This window comes from Camelus ferus, chromosome 11 (assembly GCF_009834535.1).
Source record: "Camelus ferus isolate YT-003-E chromosome 11, BCGSAC_Cfer_1.0, whole genome shotgun sequence".
Lineage (NCBI taxonomy): Eukaryota > Metazoa > Chordata > Mammalia > Artiodactyla > Camelidae > Camelus > Camelus ferus.
This window is the reverse complement of record NC_045706.1, coordinates 61,083,272-61,106,676: the sequence shown is the minus strand read 5'-3', so window position 1 is coordinate 61,106,676 and position 23,405 is coordinate 61,083,272. Positions and strand designations below refer to the sequence as shown.

The 23,405-nt window shown below is 46.2% G+C and overlaps 1 protein-coding gene across 1 annotated transcript in view; it reads right to left on the bottom strand.

The window, feature by feature from the left end:
• Positions 1 to 23,405, bottom strand: part of WDFY4 (WDFY family member 4) — a 267,578-nt gene that overhangs the window by 210,614 nt on the left and 33,559 nt on the right. Inside the window, 8 exon segments of the mRNA XM_014562645.2 lie at positions 2,893 to 3,473; positions 10,437 to 10,627; positions 12,341 to 12,448; positions 14,453 to 14,905; positions 16,616 to 16,773; positions 18,496 to 18,685; positions 20,743 to 20,932; positions 22,546 to 22,680. Of these exon segments, the coding sequence (XP_014418131.2) occupies positions 2,893 to 3,473; positions 10,437 to 10,627; positions 12,341 to 12,448; positions 14,453 to 14,905; positions 16,616 to 16,773; positions 18,496 to 18,685; positions 20,743 to 20,932; positions 22,546 to 22,680 (2,006 nt within the window).

Below are 23,405 nucleotides of genomic sequence, written 5' to 3'. Positions count from 1 at the left end.
ACATATATGGTATGATTTCACTCATATGTTGAATATAAAAACTACAAAATAAATGAACAAACAAAACAAAAACATAGATACAGAGAATGGACTGGTGGTTACCAGAGGGGAAGGAAGGCTGGAGAAGGGCAAAATGAGTAGGATCAAATGTACAGTGACAGTGGAAAGAAGATTTTTGGTGGTGATGTGGTATATACAGAAGTTGAATTATAATGCTGTACATGTGAAATTTATATAATGTTATAAACCAATGTTACTTTGATTTTTTTAAATGTGCAAAGAATCTAACATATATTTGTCCAAAGAAGATACACAAATGGCCAATAAGCACATGAAAAGATTCTTAATATCATTAGCCTTCAGGGAATGCAAATCAAAAACACAATGAGATACCACATCACCCCCACTAGAAAGGCTATAATCAGGCAGATAATAACAAGCGTTGACAAGCAAGTGTTCAAATTGAAACCCTCATACACTTCTAGGGAGACTGTACAATGGTGCAGTCACTTTGGATAATGATTTGATAGTTCCTCAAAATATTAAATATACAGTTACCGTAAGATTTAGCAATTCCAGTCCTAGGTATCTACCCAAGAGATATGCAAACACACATCTACACAAAAACTTGAACATGAATGTTCATAGCAGCATTATTCATAATAGCCCAAAAGTGAAAACAACCCAAATGTCCAGCAGCTGATGAATGTGTAAGTAAATTGTGGTATACAGACTGGAAAATGATTTGGCGATAAAAAGAATGAAGTACTAAAACATGTTACAACATGGATGAAACTTGAAAACACTATACTAAATGAAAAAAAATCCAGAAACAAAAATGTCACGTATTATATGATTCTATTTATATGATATATCCAGAATAGACAAGTCCATAGAGACGGAAAGTAAATTAGTTATTGCCCAGGACCGGAGGTGGGGGAAGGAGAAATGGAAAATAATGGCTAATGGATATGGACTTTTCTTTTTGGTGTGATAAAAATGTTCTAATCAATTGTGATGATTGTATAATTCTGTGAATATACAAAAAAAAATTTAACTGTGCATTTGAAATGAATGAATTTTATGGTGTGTGAATTATGTCTCAATAAAGCTATTTTTTTAAGTTTTTAAAAGAATAAATCTTCTCACAAGAAAGCATCAGGCTTCTGAGATTTTACTGGCAAGTTCTATCACATAGCTAAGAAATAGAAACAGTAATCTTTCCATAAACTCTTTCAGAAAATAGAAGAAGGAACACTGCCCTACTCACGTTACGAGGCTAGTATAAATTTGACAGGAAAAAAAGTCAAGTAAGAAATGTGAAAGGCCAAACTTGGTCGTGAACAAAAATTCTTTTTAAAAATTAGCAGATCAAATGTCGCAATAATTATATCATGAGCAAATTGTGCAGGAATGAAAGAAGACAAATTAATTTACCAGATTAACCAATGAAACAAGAACAATCATATGATTATCAAGCTAGTTGGAGAACTCACATCCATCCCCTCACTGCCAACTCAATACTGACATGTGGCCAATAGGGGCTATCTTTGGATAAACTTGTGCAATGTCTTTCAGAACACTGTCCTGTGGTGGTAAAGGCAAGATGACATGGAAAGGTGGTAGGCAGGACAGTTTACTGCAATATTAACTTGTGTTTTGTCATTGCTGCTTCAGAGAAAAGAAAAAAGATACCAACTACTATTGCTTTATTCTTTCATTTTTCCCCTCCCACTCCAAGGGGGTGCGGGGTTCTTTGTGCTCCCTTGTTTTAATGGAATTCTGTTACAGAAATGGAAGTAAAAAATTGTTTATCAAAGTCTGCGGTCTTTGACATTAGCCTGCAGAGGTAAGAGCAATTGCCCTAGTTACGGGAAATGCAAGCAGCAAGAAAGAACGGGAGTCGTCCCATGTTTGGGAAGGATGCTGTGGTTTGTGCCTTGTAAGTCAAAGGACCTCACCCATGACCTGGCAGTGCCCTGGCAGCAAGAGATAAGACCTAGAAAGGCAAAGGCTGCCCTGCACACCAGGTGGCGGGGACCAGGCACCAAGACTCCCAGAAGCAGCAAAAACGCCAAAGGGGAAAGTGAGCTATCAGCAGCAGAGCTCTACCCTCAGTTTCCAAGACCAGGTAAGTCCCCCTGGTTCCTGTGTGACCAACAGCATCCCCCAACTCTGTATAGAGTCAGACTGGTCTTCTGCCAGCTCCCAGGGTGGGGGTAGGGGAGGCTTGGAATCAGCTGGGGTCCCCAGGAAAAATAAGATGGAACCTAGGTGATAAGATAAAGTCTAACCTCTTCAGTGCTTAGTTTAGTTCCGCTTGCTCATAGGGTACTGCATGCAGGGGTCTTGCACCCAGCGCTTCACACGGGAGTGCCTAGTGTGACGCTGCAGCCCAGCAGAATGTGTGCAAAAGCGCCGGGATCCACACGCAACTCAAGATGGCGGCGCTGGCAGCTGGCGGCGCTCAGAGACTCTGCGCCTCACTCAGCGATCGGGCACGGCGAGCAGCGCGCATGCGCCTTGAGAACCCCACCCCCAGCACCCCTCCCCCAGGGGCAAGATCCCAGAGAAAGCAGCCCCGCCCACAGCCTGTCGGGAGAGGCGTCCTCTACAGCGTAAGCTCGCACCTCTTCATTCTCTGAGCAAACACAAAAGCTTTCCTTTAATTAGAACGGAACTGTTCTGGCTCTATTGGCTCCCACAATATTGGACAGAAGGACTTTGTTGGGGACCAACTTGGGAGGGTCAATAACAATGTAACGTTTCCGCACGCCCAGTTTGTAGCCTAGGCTTCCTCCCCATTGCACCGTGCGCGGGATGTTCCGGTAGGACAAGGGAGACGGAGATACACTGACAACCCGATGGCAGAAGCAGGCAGCAAAGCTCTACCTGTCCTCCAGGTCCGGCCACTGCTTGAAGTTTCCCTGGGGGTCACTGTTGGCTTCTCCCCTCTGGGCATCCACAACCAGCTCCTGCATGGCTCTGGGGGAGTCTTTCAGGTCTCTGCGCAGGTGGAGGGTGCCTCGGGCCATGCTGTCCAGAAAGCTGAGGATCTGGAGGCAGCTCTGTATCTTGGGTGGAAGTGGGCTGGCAGAGGAAAAGGCCACACTCAGCAAATCAGCAAATGGCCTGGCCTTCATGTCCTCCCAGGACTGCAGAGGGGCGCTCTCTTCCTCCAGGACCCCAAAACAGCCCAGCAAGCAGAGGTCCTCGGCCAGCTTCTCAAAGAGTCCGTTCCTCCTGAAGAAGTCACCGTTGACCGGGTCCAGGTGCAGCGCCGCAGACAGGGCACAAAGTGTGTGCAGGACCAGGTCCAAGGTCTGGCTGGGAGACACCACCGACCACATCTGCAGTGGGGGGTCCTGGAGAGAACCCTCTAGGTCAGAGAGCAGGGACAGCAGCCCATTGAACCCACTGGAGACTCTGAAAGCAGCACGGCCTTTGGGGGTCTCCAGAATCCGGAGTACAGACTGAAACCAACAAGATAAAAATGAGATGAGTAAGTTCCAGGAGGCAGGTCTTTAAGTCTGAGCTCCCGCACATCCCTGCCAAAGCATTCCGAGTGTTCTCCCGAGCTCCACGCCATAGGGAAAGTGAGCTACAGAAGGGTGATTCTGAAACATTGGGAGGTCAGTACCATACCATTTCTCTTGATTTTAGTTTTGGGTTGCCCCTCAGTGTCTTTGTTCAAATGGCTGCTCTTAAAGTCTCTGCTGCTTTCATAGGATGGATTTACCTGTGTCCTGACTTAAATGCACCTCCCTCCACAAAGCTTTCTCTGACACCTAGCTTGTGCTCATCCCAGGCTGAGTGCTCACACAGCCCACTCTACCCCTCTGATCAAAACTCTCATCACAGTATATTAAATTACTTGAAAACTGTCTCAGCCCTCCCTAGACTGAAGCACCATGAAATTAGACTTACTCACTGCTGTGGAACTTAATAAATATTCACTAAACTCCTGAAATGAACCATTTCTTATTGTGCAAAGGAGACTCACAGTGAAATCTATATAAAACAGCTTATTACTATTTATCTCCCTCTCTGTGCAAGCATGGATACTTCTATTAAATGAGGAAAGATAGTCAAATGAATCCACTTAAAACCTGGTGTGAAAACATGAGGGAATTAGGTAGAGAAGAGGAACACTTCATGGAAGGAAACACATGGGACTAGACCACGTGTGGAGTTTAGGCTCTTACAACATAACATAGTAGACTCTACCTTCTCCAGACTGCTGAGATTTTTACAGGAGAGCCAAATTTTTACTTCCTTCTAAAATCAAACATTTACTAAGCACTTCCATCATGCCGTTCATTGAGCTCAGTTCATGGTATACACTAGGTATTCAATAAATGTTCTGAAAGGAAGGACTACATTTAAGAAGTTCTCATTCTATGCTAAAGCTTCATACCTAAAAGTGAAGAATGTATGGCTGATTTTAGATAAATATCAAAAGCCTCTAGCTTTTGGTATTTAGTTATTTACTGCTCACAAAAACTGTATGGGCCTCCACTGAAGACCCAGTCTTCTCAGGCATGTTTCCTGAAGAATGGCCGGTCCTCATAATTTTGCTAGTAGGTTCTGGAGGAAGATTTGAATTGTTTCGGCCTTTCAGGTATTTAATGTTCTAGTGACACAGGGAAGAGGGTTGTCGGGGCAGGCGCAACTTAAAGCCAACTTCAGGATACTTGAAACAAGGTTCCAAGAGAAAAAAATAAAAGAGAAATTACCAATTGGGGAAGCAGGGGGTGAGGCCATGTCTTATATGCGTGGTTTAGAAGACAATCTATAGCATAATGCGTAAGAGTCCATTGACAAAGAGAAACCTAGTGGGTCAGATAGAAAAAGGAGGGAAGGGCCTAGATTTAAAAAATTTTGTGTAGAGAAGGCCAAATAGAAACCCTAGCAAAGGTACAGGTAACTACGATATATGAAGTCATGCACTTTGGAAAGAGAAAGGTAATTTTCCAGCTTTATCTCTAAAATGTTAGGACTCCTAACCTAACCCTAGTATTTATCTGAAACAATATAATGCATATTCCTAACACCCAAATTTTATCTTATATTATATTCTACCACAAGAAGCCTGAGCTGCTTGGTGGAAAGTCAACCCAAGCTTAGGATGGAAGGCACAAAATGAGCCAGGAGTAAGGAAATGCACACAGGTGAGGACTCTTTCAAAGATGGAGAGAAATGATGACCAAGGAGCTGCTGAAAGCTCTCCCTCTGCCCCATCAATGACATTTCGAGAAATTAAAAAAACAAAACAAAGATTGTAGAAGCTAGAAGAATCTATCAAAGGCCAAAGGCCACGATTATGTTCAAAATGGACAGATTATCATAGAGTGAGAAAGAAAGATTCATCCTTACCAATATGGGTCAATTGATCTCCCAGTTATAGGAAAAGAAAATGCATGACTGATGGTGGTTAGATCAGTGATTACCCACCACAGCTCAGGGGGATGACTGGGGGGAAACTGAATTGTCATTTTGTTTTTTTAAAGGAAACTCAGCATCACAGGGCCACCCACTAACAGGGGATCAAGTCAGAGTCATGGGATAGATTTCAGGGAAATACTTTTCAAACTGCCTGAAAGATGGAAGCAAAAATGAAACTTTAGGGACTGGACAATAACAACTGCTTTCTCGCTTCCTGCAGAAGGATATGGCCCAGCTATCTCTGAATTTGGCTCAAAACCCAGGAAAGTTTGACATTTGTAGATAGGTCCTTAAAGAGAAGCATGTCCATACATTGCTAGAGCAGATTGTCTGGAATAGTGATGATCGGTGAATGTAAGAGTGAATGGTGTAGCAACACACAGCTTTCTAGACAAGGCAAGACCTTTTCCTGTAGAGACAGCATCACTGCAGCTGCCTTCCCCAATCTCCAACCCCTGGGACTCTGGGGCCAGGAGACGCTACAGGCAAATACGCTACCCTTGAGCCTCCCTTGTGTGAGCAGCTTACTCTGGACAGAATGTGATTTCTTTGACAGAGTTGGAAATGCATTCTAACTTTGAAATGCAGGTGGTGGTGGAAGTCTCTTCCTGCCAACTGATAATCCACACGAAATGCTGAACATTGGCATGTGCTGCATTGTCCCAGCCTGACCTTGTGCCTAGCCACGTGACTCACGCCATGAAAAACAAGTAAATCAGCAAGACATTGGGAAATCCTAAGCTCTAGGGTGTTAAACTGTCTAAATTTATGGCTCCTGAAACCACTATGAAGTTGTTTAAGGCAAATGGAATGAATGGAGAGCTCTTGTGTTTATCACATGACGCAGGACAAAACAAATACCAAAAGGAGAGAATGATTAAAAAACAAAATTAATCAGATCATAGCAATTATCTGAGCATTGTATAACCACTAAAACCCCCCTTTTCCCTTTAGAAACTACCTTCCAGTTGTCCAGTTTGACACCAAATATTGCTCGAAAGGTCTCCATCATTCACAGAAGTATTGAGAGCAGGTATTTTTTTTTTAAAGCAACCCAATAATAGTCCTCCTCATGATCTGTGGCTCTGGGAGGGTCTATCCCTGTGATTCCTAGATGGCTCTTTTCTCCTCCTGTTGGGAGGGGGGAGGAAGAGGGGGTGGCTGTCCTTAATTGTTGCTTTGTTTGATTTATTAAATTCAGAGTCATTATCTAAAATGGGGGTAATCTCATTAGAACTTAGACTGCTCTATTATTTCTTGGGATGGGGTTAATTTCATATTTGCAGAGTCATAAAGTAAAGAGTCCAAAATCCAATTACAAAGGCTTAATTTCATAGCAACTAAAGAGAAACATTTCTATCATAAAGGAAAATAAATACTGCGCTACTTCGGGAAACGATTTGTCAGGAACTGGGGGCCTGGGGGGAGGGTCTCCATTACTGTCATTCAACTTTGCATGATAATGCATCACCTAGGCTTGCAAGTCTTCGGAAGGGAGTAAAATTCAATCAGCTGAAGTCAAAGTAATCAGGCTAGGGTTGACACATTTCAAGAAAGGTCAGCGTTAAGCACATTTTCTCCTCCTTAACTCAGTTACCATGTCATCGGCTCTGAGTTAGTATTCCTCCAGCTTGAATCTATAAAATGGATGTCTGCTGCAAAGCGCTAACTACGTTAGGACTAACAGGATTTATTTCACATTCTATTATTTGTTATTCCTCATAATTTTCCATGTGTCATGCTGGAAGACCGGTGAGGTAATGCGATTAAGCTCAGAGTTGAACAGCTAAATGTATATTAGCAAATCAATCTGAATTTGTGCATAACCCAATCATGGTCCCACTGGCCGTGGAGAGGAAATTCATTTGCTTACATTATTCTTTAACCTAGTTATCATTTGGCAGAATTAGGTGGTGCAGTCACATGTGCTTCCGTATTGGTATGGAAAATGCCATTGGATTTTTTGGAAGCAACTGCCTTAAGTCGGGTGTTTCTGGAGGAATTTTCTGCCTCTGGGAAGGGAAGTGAGGGTGGCACCATGATGTGACTGCATTTCAGAGATGGCAAACCTTTATTGGGTGGTGGGGCAGGGAGTCCTGCCTTTGAGGTCCCCACCTTCCATCACATCCCCCTCATCCTACACCAGAACCGCGGTCCTTCGGGCACGGTCCACTCTCAACTACTAAAAAGGGAGATCCAGCCGGAAAGAGCTAATTTTACATCTTTGTTTCTAAAGTTCCAAGGGGTTCCCAAGACGATTTAGAACAAAGGCAGAGCCCACATCAGATTCCAGCAAACGCTGGCTAGTTGCTCACATGACTCTGTGGTGGGCAAGTCTGGACCAGGCTCTGGGACCCGATCTTTCCCCACCACCCATGGGAGCTGTAACATGTTATCAGCCCTGGTCTTAGAAGAGAAATGACAGGTCCAGGCACCCTCCTGACTGTCCAGCAGTGACTTGGCACCCAGGGAGAAGACAACATATTGTGTGAGGTATAGCTCTTATGGTTAAATTAGCTTACACGGTATTTATCCCTGACGTGCTTTCTTGATAGTGTGATTCTAAAATGATATTGAACCTGTAAAACACCATAATGGCTTTACATTGCTAATTCTAGAAATTCTGCCCTATTACCCAAGGGCTGACACTCCAATAAGGTGCCTCCGGGAGGTGGAGTAAACAACATGAACTTTCCATGAGCAAAGCAGAGTACTTTTCTAGAACGGACACAAAACCACTTTTAAAAACTGTCCTCTCTGGGGATCTGTTTGACTTTCAGTATGAAAAAGTCAGAAACAGACAGAAGCTCCAATTATTCACCCAATAGAAAACCAAAGCCCTGACTGCTTTGGTCCCTGCCTTCCCTGTACCTGATTAGAATAAGGCTCATGCAAATTAAGCTGAACACAGACACAGGAGAAAAAAAAATGCAACCAACAGCCTGGTGAAGAGGAAGGATCACCAGATTTTAAATCACTAGTCTTAGATTCAAACTCAACTTCTCCATTTGGTATTAGAAGCTCTCCCGGTCTGTCTCTGCTGGAACATTAAGACTGGACCAGGTATACAAGAAGTTTCTTTTGGCTAGCACAGGGAACTATACTTAATATCTTGTAGTAAACTATAATGAATATGAATATGAAAAGGAATATATGTTTGTATGTGTATGACTGAAACATTAGGCTGCACACCAGAAATTGACACAACATTGTAAACTGACTAGACTGCAATACAAATTTATTAAAAAATGAAATTATTGGTAAAAAGAAAAAAGACTGGACCACATGGAGCAGCTAAGGTCCTTCCCAGCAGTTAATTGTCATTAATTCTTGATATCTCTCTCCCTTACTCAGCCTTTTCCATGCCTCCCTCAATCCTGTTCCTTCACGTAATCATGGGACTCCAGTGTCTTTCAAAAGACCTTTATGTTTCCTTTTTTGTTTCACATAAATCAGCTTCACTGATTTTTTTTTTTTTTGACTCTATAATTAAATCAGTGTTTTGCCAAGCTCTGCAGGCTTAGGTCACAAGATGACAGGAACACAGCTACATCAGTGCCTGACAGAGGCTGGGCTGAGAAATAAAGGAAGTAAAATAAACTGAACACCGTTCTCTGTTACATCGGTTTTGTACAGAGATCGTCATGGCTAAGTAAGGTTGAGGGTTTAATTTTGGAAGTCAGGGCAACTTTGTCTTGTATAAAATTCACCAGTGATCGAGTGCAGTGTGATAATGAAGCATGAGCGTGTGTTGCACGTGGGGTTGTTTTGCACGTAGACGGGACAGGTCCCCAAGTCAGCTCCCTGGGGGATATTTGCATTTACATCTGCTCTTCTCTTAAACAGCATAACACAAAAGAAAGGGGACTTTTTTTTTAAGGCATAAACTCACCAAGACAAAAGGGGTGGAAAAGTGGAAACAGCAACAAACTTGTGGGAGCTGTGAGGCTGATGGTATTTATTACCATCTTTAACTGTTTTAATCTTAGTTTTGTTTCATTTCGTTTTGATTTTTCCTCTCCTCTTAACAGAGGCACTGGGGATTGAACCCAGGACCTTGTGCATGCCGAGCATGCGCTCTACCACTGAGCTATACCCCCATGCCCCATCTTTAACTACTTTAAGATAATTTGATGATTAACAGCATTACAAAAACAAAGACATATACTCCTTTTCATTGCCCAAAGGCAACACCCTAGTTTTGCTTCTCCCTTGGTAACCACTGTTCCCACGCCTTTGGCTGCCTTTTGCTTCCTGTTTCCAGTTCAAACATTGCCTCCTCTGTGAGCCTTCCTCAAATACATAAGGCAGCGCTGGTGTCTCCTGCTTCTCTGTTCCCATGGCAGCCTGCCCTCAGCGTCTACCAGGACCTTACCACGCTGCATCACCATGACTTCTTACTTATTATTAGCCCCAGTCTGTGAGCTCCCAGATGGCAAGGGCCGAATCTCATTCAACTGTGTGTCCCGGGCGTTTGGCATCATTAGATGCTCGCTAAATGCTAGTCAAGTAAACAAAGCAGCTGCTTGGCCATCGCTGATTGGGGATACACTTCCATAGTTTACCATGTTGGTAGGAAGTAGCTGCCCAACCAGGGACTACATTTCCCAGTCCGTCTTGCAGCCAGATAAGTCCTGTCCAAAGTTCTGCCCAAAAAAGATTGGCCAGAAGTTAACAGGCACCAGTTCTAGGCCTAAACAAGAACATGGGTGCCACTCTCCATGCTCTCCCTTCCTTTGTCTGCTGGCTGGATTCAATGCCCCGGTGACAGCTGTCCCTGAATGATGCTCCTCCCAATCACTGGGCCGTATGTAAGAAAGAAACCTCTGATGTGTCAGGCTATTGACAATGGGGGCTTATTTGTTACAGCAGCCAGTACTACTCTACCTGCATGATACACTGACCAACTGAATGAATGAATGCACGGGCAATGCCGACCACCTGCAGCACATCCATGGGAAAGCCCATCACAAACGAGGACTTGACATCACCTTCAGGAGATCCAGTTTCAGTGGCAGTTCTCCTTGAGTGGATGAGCACAAAGCACCCACAATGATGCTCATGTACTCCTCGGCGTTGATGACTGACAGCTGCTCCAAGATGCTGAGTGAGGCTCCCCGGTAGCACTCATCATCCAGGAAGATCTTGATGAAGGGCACCATGCCGTGGTCTTTCAGGACAACTGGGGACCAGACAGACAGTGTGGGGCTAGAGCGATGGGGGCCTTGGCACCTTAGTTTCAATTACAAGGAAAGCTTTTCCTTACAATTTCCAAGTTTGTTTGGCTACATGTGTATCTGTTTCTCCTGTTCATTAGAAAACTTTTTTCCCCAAAATCTATACCCACTGTTAAAATAAGAAGAGGAAGAAAGAAACTATGGAGCTGAGAATTAAAAAGAAAAACTGCTTTATTCTCCAGTAAGAATTCTAGTTTTGAAAAAAAAAAAATTTCCCCCTTTTCCTTTTTTAAAAACCTGAGTAATACAAACTGGATACACCCTCTGGCCCTTATTTCCACATATTCCCTAATCCGGGTTCAATGGCAGTTTGCTCTTATCTCTGCCAAAATTCCTTTTTTTTTTTTTAATTTTTTTGTGGGTAATTAGGTTTAGTCATTTATTTTTAAATGGAGGTACTAGGGATTGAACACAGGACCTCATGCGTGCTAAGCATGCACTCTACCAATCAAGCTATACCCTGTCCCTTCCAAAATTCTTATTGAAAGCAAACCAGAATTCAAGTTAAGAAGATACTTAATTTCTAGGTAGTTTCTCAGGGGAGGCGAAGGGGATAGGTAGGATTGAAGAAATTTGGCTAATGGTATTTTTGTTTGTTTGTTTAAAAGAATCTTGTGGGGCAGGAAGGGTATAGCTCAGTAGTAGAGTACCATGCTTAGCATGCACGAGGTCCTGGGTTCAATCCCCAGTGCCTCCATTGAAATAAACAAACAAACAAACTTAACTACCAACCCCTCTCCAAAAAAAAAATAGTAATCTTAGGACTTTCTTCCCTAGGATTGATCTTCGGAGTAGTCACGTGTGGAATAAGAATTAGGAAGTAACTGGACTCTTCAAATGGCATGATGTGTTTTTGAGCTGATCAACTCAATAAGGCAGGATTTCCCCAATTATGCGCCAAGTGCCCCTTACATGGAAATCTCCTTGGAGGTGTGTTTAGAAGCAGATTCCTGGGCTCTACCCTGATCCGATAATTAAATGTCTGGGAGGGAGCCTAGGAATATGCACCTCCATATTTACCAGCCCCTTCAGGGAATTCTGTATAGTCTAACATTAGAGACCCTCTACCATAATGAAGTAATCATTCACACTTGGTATAGTTGACCTATGAGGGCCTCAGATAAAGATGCCCTGAATCACCAACCCACTGATGTCACTTGTTGAGGCATCTGCTTTACAATATACTACATTTGCATATATATCACGTACATGTATTTTTTTTAAAGCATGGGAGCTTCATGTCTTAGGAAGCGAAAACTTTTTTGAATGGATGGAGCTGCTAAATCCATCATAGGCTGGAAGCACATCAAATTATGTCTCTTAAAAATAATGAGCTTTCTTTGCCTATATTTTACAATTTGAATCTTAAAAAAAAAAAGGATCCATAATCAGTATAGCAGGATATTGAAAGATTTTACTTGAGCGGGATGGGATTTCTGTGGTCTCATAAATTTAAGATAACTCTTTGATTCCAAACCTTATTTAGCATCTACCAATTTACTGAGATGACTGAACATCAACCAGCAAATAGACATTAGCCACAGTGGGTTGGTGTATTCCTGACATAAAACCTTTCAACACTGACATAAATCACCATGAAATAGCTGATATTTTACCAAGCAATGAAATGACAAGGTGAATTTCGCTACCATCCTTACCTGCGTTCCGAACCGACCCTTTCAGAAGCGTGACCACGGTTCTCAGCATCACACAAGTCAGTTCTCTTTCGGTGTCCTGAACTCCAGGACTGGACTCTTTGTTTCCTGCTGAATTTAAGAAGCAATGAAAAAAAATTTTAATACGCATGATATGGCCCCAAATCTCCAATTCCATTAGTTTCCTATCCTCTTAAGGAAGGTGAATATCATCCTTCCATTATAAGGGAATGTGCATCCCAATTCATAAGATGTGACCTTACAACCCTCCCATTAGATCTCTCAGGACAAAACCAGTTCTGTGTGTTCACTGTTGAATCCCCAGTGCTGCAAAGTGCTTGACACAAACAAAGAGGTATACATTTGGGGAAGGAAGGAAGGAAGGAGTAGACAAGGAATCAAAGTATCTAAGAAACAACAGGAAACAGTTAACAATAGAAAACACAAAGTGAAATTGGATACATCAGCTGGTTAAAAAGTTCAAATTTTTCTAGGAATGGTCATAGGTCTGGGGTTGGATTTAAAAGCAAATTCAACGCCCGGCCACTGAAAAGCAACACACAGCTAAGGTACCACAGGGCCATTATGCATAAAGACTGTCCAAAGAGCAACAGAGAGACGCATATAACAAAATACTCTCCAAAGTCCGCCCAGAGGCCCAGATGTGCCCTGACCCTATCTGCAAACACTTCCAGGAAGGCACAGGTCCTTCCTGGACTCCAAAAATTGCGAGAGCTCCCCCTTGCGTGTTTAATCCCAGTCCTCCACACAGGGGGCACAGAACCTATGGGGATAAGATGACTAACATTTCTTGAGCATCTATTATGTGCCAAGCACAGCAATGGGTCCTTTTCAGATATTTCCTCATTTAATTCTCACAACATCCCTAGATGTAGATACTATTCACCCATTTAACAGAGGAAGAAACAGGTTCATAGAGGTTAAGTAACCTGTTCAGGATCACTCAGCTGGTAAGTAACAGTGCCAGGATTCCAGCCAGAGCTGTCTGGCCCCAGCGTCCACGCTCCTCCCGCTCAGTGTCTTCCTTGCAGAGAGGCCCAGGAAGCAGACTGATGACTTAAGCTTGAGTCTGAAGTAGAATTCCAAAAGCAGCCAGTGACTACAGAGCCCCCGGCCCCTCCCAGCCAGTGCAGGAGAAGGAGAAGACATAGAAAGGTGGGGAGAGGTGAGTGGCTGGATTCTTGTGTCCTGGGGTCTCTCTTCCAGGCTGAAATCCCAGAGTGGCAGGAGTGGGCAGCTGAGGAAGAGCCAAGAGGAACTGGGAAAGGAGTTTTCATGCCCTGCTTCTTATTTGCAAGTTGGTGGAGGTAGGGGTTTTGGACAAGCACACAGAGTGGCCCCAGCAGGGTACGTGCACGGAGCGTGGTTAGAAGTGTCAGAGCCCGGCCCGCACTCCTGAGTGTGCCCCCGCCCGGACAGAGGACACCCTGGAGTCCCATGGCGGGAGCAGAGGCTGCTGAGGTTGAGAGCCCAGTGTCGAGGCCAAGGCAGGGGTGGGTGAGGGGATGCTGCCAAGGAGCCATGGCTGCACAGCCCTGCAGGGCATCGAAAGTGTGGTCAAGGTTTGGAGGGGCAAGCTGGGCCAGCACAGCCCTGGTGACTGACCCCTGCTCCCCGTGGAGGGCCGGGGGACCTGACAGCACCATGTGAGCAAGGGGGCCATATCCCAGTTGACCCCAGATGGGTCCTCCCCAACTCCCACCAGAGCCCCAGGCCTCTCCGAGCTCCCTTACCCTTCCCTTTGCATCACTGAGGACCTGTCCTGCTGCTGCCTCCCAGCTACACACTCAGCCCACGTCTAAAGGAGGAGATCTCTGAAAACTAAGAACTCATCAGGCCTGACTTAGCCCATGAGTCTGCTTAAAGTTGGGGATGATCAGGCAAGATAAAGGAAACAGGGAGGCTGCCAGCTCTGTGAAGCCATGTACCCCAGGGGTACCATCTCTGACGCTCATGGCGCCAGGTGACATGGGGGGGCTCACTTTCTCTGTTGTGTTGGTGGGTGGCGGGGCTGGCACCCAGACCAGGCCCAGCCAACACTGACACCCACCCCTTGTCATTCCCCCTCCCCCTCCCGACGCTCCAGGGAGGCACCTGACTTCCTCAGGATCTTGGCCTGCTTCCGCAGCTGGGCGAGCAGCAGGCCCAGGAGCCCCGAGTCCCGGAAGATGTCAGTGAAGAGCGGATCCGCGCCAGCTATTCTGAGGACACTCTGCAGGGCCACGAGGGTGCAGAGTGGCTCTGGGCTCTCCTTGATCAGGCGCTGCACCTTCCTCAGGATCTCATGGGGCACATAATGCATCTCAAACACCAGGGCCTCCAGCAGCTGGAAGAAGTGCACCTGCACTGGGGTCGGCTTCAGAGGCACGATCTCCACAAACTGCGAGATGGGCTGCAGGGTCCACTCCAGCAGAAAGAAGTTGCGAGCATTCCAGGTCCACATGGTCTTGATGGATAACAGGACTTTGGTGCAGAGGACGGGGTCACTGGCTTTGTGGAAGACATTCTGCAAGACTTGGAAGGCCTGAAGATTCTTTACGGTCACCCCTAAAAATGCAAAAAGGAATAATCTGCAAGTCGTTTCTCCTTCTGGGGCCTAGAAACACATGCTTGCGTTATCATTAGGAAATATCATTTAAAATTTCTATTTCCTAGCTCCCATGGGTAAATGTCTAGAGAAGTCCAGAAAAGCCATCTGCCCAGGATGTGAGTAAGGCTAGAACTGCATCGTCCAAGACATGGTGGCTAATTAAGCATCTGACATGTGGCCACTGTGACCTGAGGTGCACCATGAGTATAAAAATACACACCAGATTTCCAAGATGTAGCACAAAGTAAAGAATGCAAAAAAAAAAAAAAAAAGGAGAAAGAGAAGCCATTAACAATTATTTGTATGACTACACTGTTTGCTAGTAATATTTTGGATTTATTGGGTTAAATGAAACTACTGTATCTAAAATAGACAAACAACAAGGTCCTACTGTAGAGCACAGGGAACTATATTCAATACCTTGTCATAACCTATAATGAAAAAGAACCTGAAAAGGAATATATACATGTATCACTGAATCACTATGCTATACACCAGCAATGAACACATTGTAAACCGATCATACTTCAAGAAAAAAGTAAAATAACTTAACGTGTTTCTTCTTAATTTTTAAAAATTTTGCTACTAGAACATTTAAAATGACGTAATGTGGCTCATATTCTATTTCCATTGGGCAGCGCTGGGGCTGGAGGATTGGTCTCAGTCAATTAAAGTCAAATGATGTTGAAGAGTACTAAGCAAAGTCAGTTTCATTTCTAGGCAAGCTGTTAAATAAAGACTCTTTCCGAACCCACCCTGTCTTTTCTCTGCAGCCGGAAGGTTAAGCCCTCACAGCTTTGCAGCCTCTACTCTCTGGTCTGCACAGGTCTCTCTGCCCATCTTGCCAGACTCACCCAGATGTTTCTGGTCACCATTTCTTTTTAGCCTCAAAACCTCTCTTGAATAGGACTCTCTGTTCAGGCTTTCCTGACTGAACCGGGCAGAGCTAATCCTCCCACCTGGAGTCACCACTGTGTCTGTTAATCAGCCAGTTACTGAGTAGATTATGGCTCAGGTCGTGTGTAACCATTTATGCAGAGCATTTTTTTTTTAAATGCAGGTACTGGAGATTGAACCCAGGACCTCATGCATGCATAGCACATGCTCTACCACTGAACTATACACCCACCCCTTCTACAGAAAATTTTTAAGGAGCAGACACCTGCCCTGTTCACATTGGTGCCCAGCTTGGGGCAGAGTGGCTGCTGGACAGAGAGCAACAGTGTACGTTGATTGAGTTCATCAATCAATCGGTCAATCGATCAATCGATCAATCAATCCCTCAGAACCAAGTAGCCACTGACTGTGAGCCTGGGTGGCAGTTTCAGGGCCATCAGTGCCTGATATATAAGCAGATGTCACCAAATAAGTCACACCAGAGGTGGGGTTGGAGAGCAGAGGCTCCCTCCATTATCTGAGAGAGTCTTTGCCTTTTTTAAGCAAACATTTCCTCTAAGTCCCACCCAAGACACGTGGAAAAGTCTATCAAGGAGAGATTTTAAATCCATAGGTAATCTTCCCCAAAGGCATGACAACACCAGACCCTACTGTGTCACTGACAGGTGCCACAGGTTTGTTTCTGCACAAAGAATCAGGGAAAGAGCTGTTTGTCTTGTCAGGGCACGGTGCCACGTGCTGCCAGCTCCCAGAGTCACAAGATGACCCACCAGAAGTTTCGTGATGGAACTTGAAACCTTCCAGCTGTGGGTACGTGACGCTGTCGAACACCTTCAGCTCGGACCTTCCACAGGTTGTCAGCCATACCACCAGCCCGAGGAGCTCCTCCAGGTGGGGGTCCACATCACTCTGGGTCAGCTCATCGTACCTGTAGGGACAGACGAGGTCAGCTCCCGGGATGCCTGGGACAGAGAAGCCATGTTTGCTCGTGGTGCTGCCTCACAGGGATGCAGAGACAATGCAGGGATGCAGAGGCAATGCAGATGCGATGCTGGGCAAGACCTCAAAAGTCTCCACCAGTTCAGCCCCCAGAAGGCAAGGGGAGTGCCCTGGATAAAAGTCACTGTTTGCAAATGTCAGCCCTAGATCTCAGGATGTGCAGTTAGAATACCCGAGCTACAGCATCTGCTCATGGGAAGGCTGCTTTCCGTGGCCGGAACCCCCGCAAAAGGCAGGTGCTCTGGGCAACAGCGGGGCAGGAGCATCCTCAAAATGAGGGACTTAATATTTCAGAAGAGCAGTGATACAAACATCATGGGAAAGAATCGGACTTCGTTAGATTTCCTCATGCTCATTTCAGGGGTGAGTATTGCTTCCAGCTACTTATGTGGGGGTGGGCTGCCTTGCTCCTCTCATGAATGACTTGTCTCTCAAGTCTCCCTGCAGCTCTGCAAACACGTCAAGAGTGTAAGTGCTGGCGACGTGACTTCAGTTAAGGCAGAAAGGAAAACAAATGAGCTGAGAGGGATCCCTCCTGGTACTCCCTGGCACAAGTTTACTTTCCCCTCCTGCCTTCCATAAGAAGCCTGGGGAAAATCAACCATCCACGTAACCAAAGAAATGTTCAGAAACTGCTGGAACACAGACCACCAACGGTAGCAGTGGCCAGTTATTTATGATCCAGACTCATGTGAAATCGGGCACCCCCACAGGGACGTGCATTCTTAGCATCCTTTTGGAGGAAGGCCCTCGGGGTGTTGTCATCTAATCCCATTCCTTTGGGATTTTCAGTCCCCTTGTCCAAGCCATCCCTCTAGACCAGAAGCCTGATTCTGCAGCAACATCCGTGAAGCACGTGGTAAGCCGCACCCCCACGGAGAAGTGCCGCTCATGTTCAGAGCAAAGCCCAGGGGAATTTTTGTGGCCTTGCCCTTAAGCAGATTCCCCAAGATCAGTGGAAGAGTTTGGAGCATCAAGGAATTTCTTTAACTTCTGTCCCTTGGTTTATCCAATCCCTGGACCCATCCTGAAGACGACACAGTGTGTCAGAATGGAGGAGATTAATCCAGACCCAGCTGAGTGATGTCTTTGTTTGGGTTTCCCATGGGTCAAGAATTGGAGAATAACAGTAGGGGAGAGGCCCTGTGAGACATGCAAGGGAAGGAAGCCAGTATGGGAGAATTATCCAGCAAGAACTACTGGAGTTTAAACCTTCCAGAGACTCTGGAAGGCGGGGTAGAGCTATTCCACCCAAGACACAATGTGGCTGGGCATTCATCCATCAGCTTCTGCCAGGCACTGATAAAGGGCTGGTCCTGGGGGTTGCTGATTTTTCAGCACTTCCAGCCACTACACATGCAGGCAGAGCTGGTTATAGCCATCCCAGAAAGCCCTCCAACACAGGAAGGGGATTCTGACAGGCGGCTGTCAGGCCAGCAGGCGTGCAGGTGGTCCAGGCCACCAAACGGACTTTGTAAAACTATTACTGCGATCACCCATGGGTTTTCTAAAAAAGTGGCTACCAAACCAGGCTGCACATAGAATTACTTTCACAATAAATGCCCAATATCTGTCTTTCTCCAAAGTATCACCAATGATTCTGAGGATCTAGGCTCCCACAGTTTCTTCCCCAACAGGCACAGCCACTTACCGAAGTAACACTTTGAGTAGCAGCGGGTAGCCCTCCCCATTCTCAAACTCCAGGAAGAGGGCTGAAGAGACGGGGTAGGAGTCCTTCACAAAGCCCAAGATCAGGCTCACCACCTCGCTCACCTCAGGGGCGGGGAGAGTGTCTGCAAGCCGGGAGAGGTTCTGGAGGGAGATCTTGATGCAATCCATGGCTGCGGGAGGGAAACACACCTCTGCTGAGTTCGGCGGCGATAGCTTTTCTGCACGGGTCATTCCCTCCCCACTCGCCTTTAAACTGTATATCAAGATGTGAATGAGGATTCATCCAGGACACTTTTCTGCTGGCTCTTGGATCAAGAAGAAGTCTCTTCTTTGGGAAGGGTCACCCTGAGAGCCATGCTCTGGGGCCCACATGGAGAGCAGGTGAACCAGGAAGAGGAAGCAAGCCTCTTAACTGCCTACTTCTAACTCCCAGAGCACACAGGAGGGTCCAGGTCCATTAAATAACAAGATGCAAGACACAAGCCCTGAGCATCACAGAAGACTTTAAGGAAGCAACACCGAGCAGATATCAGCTTGGTGAAAAGTGCAGGGAAAGATATATGAATACGTGGGAAGGTAAGGGACGAAAAGGTGGTGTATTTCAGCTACCAAAGAATCCAGGGAGGTGGAGCCTGGGAGTGTGGTCCACACGGGTGGGGAGGAAGGCAGGCCCCGCTGGTGTGTGGCCTGCTGTGGGACCTCCTGGTTACCCCAGGGCTGCAAGAAACCAGGGGAAGATTTGAGTCAGAAGAGAGGTGTGTGCATCTTGATGGATGACAGTTTTTACGTCTCTTTCATTGGAGGAAGCCTCCTCTGAGTACCAGGAAAGCCACCCCAGGGGATCAGGAAAGTTCCTACGAGAATTTGAGACAACGCATGCTCAGTCCCCCACCTGCAGCCTCAGACGTGTTCCGGAGTCTGCCTGATGAACAGGGCAGAACCAAGGCCTGTGGGCTTGGCAGGTAAACACCAGGCCAGTCATTATTGCTGACTTTCTCCTCTGCCTGTACACCCAAGGAAACTACTCATTCTCCTGTGGGGGTCCTTGGCACAGGGCTCTAGATGGCCACCTCTGCAATGAGGTAGAATTTTTCTTTTCCAGCTGTTGTCTTGGGCAGCTGAGAATAATGACCGCAGTGAGAGACCCCCACCACCAACGCAGGCAGCCTTTCCCCAGGGGTCTCCGACTCTGGCCTGTGGGGAGAGCCTGGGCTGCTGAGTGCCTCAGGTGCAGCCCAGCCCTCCAGCATTACCGTGGGCCCTGGCCTCACCGGGAACTTTCAGTCCCGAAACTCGGGGTGACGTTTTGTCCCAGTGCTCAGTTACAGTAAGAGGGAAGCCGCGTACTTTCCCAGCTCTCAGCAGCTGACACCCGCCGTTACAAGAGGCCCCAGAAAGATGACAGGTCACAGGGCAAAGCGTTTGCAGACAAGCAGGTCACCTGAGCTGACTCAGACCCCCACCTCTCCCAAAAAAGACCCACAACTTGGAGTTAACCCAAGGGATGGATGGCTGTGCTCCCAAGAGGCACTTCTGATGGTGGAGCTGAAAAATGGTAGTGTTTTGTGGTGGGTAGGGAGGTCATCTGATCAAGCTGTTCCCCTTGGAGTCATGCAGAACCTCCCTCCCCACCCGTGATGGGCCAGCACCTGAAAGGAGGCCAACGCATTTTCCTAAGATTCCGTGAGCCACGGTGCTGTCTGTGCTTCCAGGCATTACCTGGGTCCTAGGGAGACACATGATGCTAAGGGAGGCCCCTGGGACTGCTAGAGGACTTGAGTCCCTCGGTGTCTTGCCTTTGGCCACACCCGCACGATGGCGCTGTGATGCTGATGCCTACGGGGCATCCACTGGGTACCGGGAGCTATCTAAGCGCTTCAAATGTGGCACCTCATTGACGTATCACACAGTCCAATGAGATCAGTGGGATTATTACCTCCATTTTACAGAGGAAAGAACGGACACATCGAGGCAGTGAAGTGCCCAAGGTCACTCAGCTCGGAGGACAGAGTTGGAGCCCACTCCCTGGCTGTCTGGTTCCAGAATCTACAGCTTTAACCCCTGCATGTGCTGCCCAGAGCAGAACTCAAGGCACTGGGATCGGGCATCTCCAGGTTTAAAATTTAATTCTCTTCCTCACTAGCTGGGGAGCCTGGGCAAATTCTTCCATCAGGGTCTTACAGTATGAAGTGGGCCCGCAGACAATCCCCGGTCTCCTGGGTCCTACCCTGCAGGTATTGGAAGATGCTGAGGTTCTGGGCCTTGGAGATTGCCTTCAGGACACAGAAGGTGGGCTCCTTCCAAAAGGAGCAGCTGTGCTCTCGAAGACAGGTGGTGGCAATCACAAGAGACTGGAGCTCATTTCCTGAGAGAAGTCCCTCCAGACCCTGAGCGTCACTGCAAAGGTTGAGCAACATCTGGAAGATAAAAGCCAGAGAGACTCTGGTTAGGAAGCCTCCTTCCTGTGATGGATTTGTTCCCTGCTTTTCCATGTCTCAGTGGGAAGGTCTGGGTTGCCTGTGGTTACCATCTGCCCCAGACCAGCATGGTCAACCGTGCCCACTAGAAAAGGGTGACAGGGCTGAAGTGTGGACTCCAAATCCTATACAAGCAGTGGTTAACTTTTCCACATCAGAATACCAGAAAAGTGACTCAGAGAGGTGTCTTTATACAAAAATGCAGAAAATGCCACCAATGATCAAAAGTACAGAATTCACAGGGCCCAGTGCTGTTTAAAAATAGACCTGTGTTCCTGAATCTCTGGTTGACACTGAAACCCTACCTTTCCATGAGATCATGAGTGTGATCCTACAGCCTGTTAACTAGGCTCCTTGTCCCCGCCAGTCCAGTGTCCCTGCCAGTCCAGTGTCCCTGTGGCTACCAGACGGTCTTCCAACACCATCCTATGCACTTGGGATAGAAACCAAACACCTTAGCCTGGCTCAGAGAGTTGTGTGTGGTCCAGCCCTGCATCATCTCCCACATTATCACATACACTCTCTCTTTGGCTCTCAGTGGGTTAACCAGATCTTCCTCTAGTTTGGCAAATATAGAAAGTTCCTTCTGTCTGAATCCATGAGCCTTTTCTCTCCCACTGATGGAGTCCCAGCTGGACAGCAATGGAGCTCGGTGACAGATGTCTTTCCAGGCCACCCCTGCAGTGGCAGGTGAATGTGGCCATGTGGCCCTTGGCTTGAATGGCCATTTCTGCTCCTCTTCCACCTCCTCCTCATTCATGTCTCCATCTCAACCTTCCTGGTTCAATGCCTTTTCTTCAGAAAAGCCTCCATTTAGGCTCTACTGTAAGTCAGGTCCACTTGTCCTCACCTCCCAGCACATCTTTCATCTTCCATCAGAGCACTTAAAAAACTGCACGCTGCTCATTTATTCCTGTGACTTCTCCCCCTACTTTGCTTCTTCTCTCCGTCACCTCAATGCTGGGACCTGAGACCCTCTTCTGAAGTGCTCACGCTTGCCGCTGGACAAACGTCTCCTCCAGCAACAGAATACAAAGTAACCATAAGGGACTAAAAATAACTACACACATGCGCAGCAGTCCAGCAGTTATGGACAATAAGATACAAAAAGGCCAAAAACCCACCTGCCATTTCTGAGGTGGGAGCAAAAGCAGTGTACTGCACATGATCCCTGCACAAAGCACCACCAAGGGGGTGGGCAGACCACCTAAGCCAGCCCTCCTGTCCAACCCACCAATAAGCCCCTACCGTCCCCCCATTTAAGGGTCCAGCTCGCCCCTCCTCAGGGAGAGAGCAAGGGAACCTGTTCCTTGTTTTTGCTCCCTTGTGCTGCAGCACGAGTCCCAACAAAGCTTCGCCTGAATTCCTCTTCTGGCCTCTTATGTATTTCTATTGAGTTAAAGAGTCTAAGGACCCAGGTCAGTAACAGAGGGCTGAGCTGGGCCCTCCAGAAGATTAGAGGAGTTTCAGAAGTAGGAAGGGAGAGATGAAAGGATGTCCAAGGAACAGAGTGTGGTCCTGGCCCCCAGGGAGACAGCTCTCTGCTCACTCACCTGCACAAACATCCTCTGAACTGGAGCATCACTCTCAAAGAGCTCATCCTTTTCCAGAGGAAAGACAAAGAAGAGATAAAGGCACTGTAGAAGCAGGGCTGGGAGCCCAGATTCAGCAACTCTGCCCAGAGTCTCCTGCAAAGGAAAAGCAAGATGTGACCCAGGGCCACAGAGCACAGCTCCAGACCCAGATCGGTGAGTGCTGCCATTTTAGCAGGAATGTGGGTAAGTCATTTCCTCTCTCTGGGCAACACATTCTTAGTTAAGAATGGAGACAATCGTAGAACCCACCTGGGATGGCTGTGAAGATTAAGTTTATATAAAGTGAATATTATCAACATATCTTTTTTTATTGAAGTATAGTTGATTTACAATGTTGTGTTAGTTCCTGGTAAGCATAGTGATTCAGTTACACATTCTTTTCCATTATATTCTTTTTTTTATATCTTTTCCATTATAGGTTATTATAAGATACTGAATATAGTTCTCTGTGCTATATGGTAGGACCTTGTTGTTTATCTATTTTACATACAGTAGTATGTGTATGTTAATCCAAAACTTCTGATTAATCCCTCCCCCCTTTTCCTTTTTGGTAACCGTTAAGATTGTTTTCTATGTTTGTGAGTCTGTTTCTGTTTTGTAAAAAAGTTCATTTGTATCATATTTTTTCTAGATTCCACATATAAGTGATATCATATGATACTTGTCTTTCTCTGACTTACTTCACTTAGTATGATCATCTCTAGGTCCATCCATGTTGCTGCAAATGGCATTACTTCATTCTTTTTTATGGCTGAGTAGTATTCAATTGTAGATATGTGTGTGTGTGTGTGTGTGTGTGTGTGTGTATGATGCATATA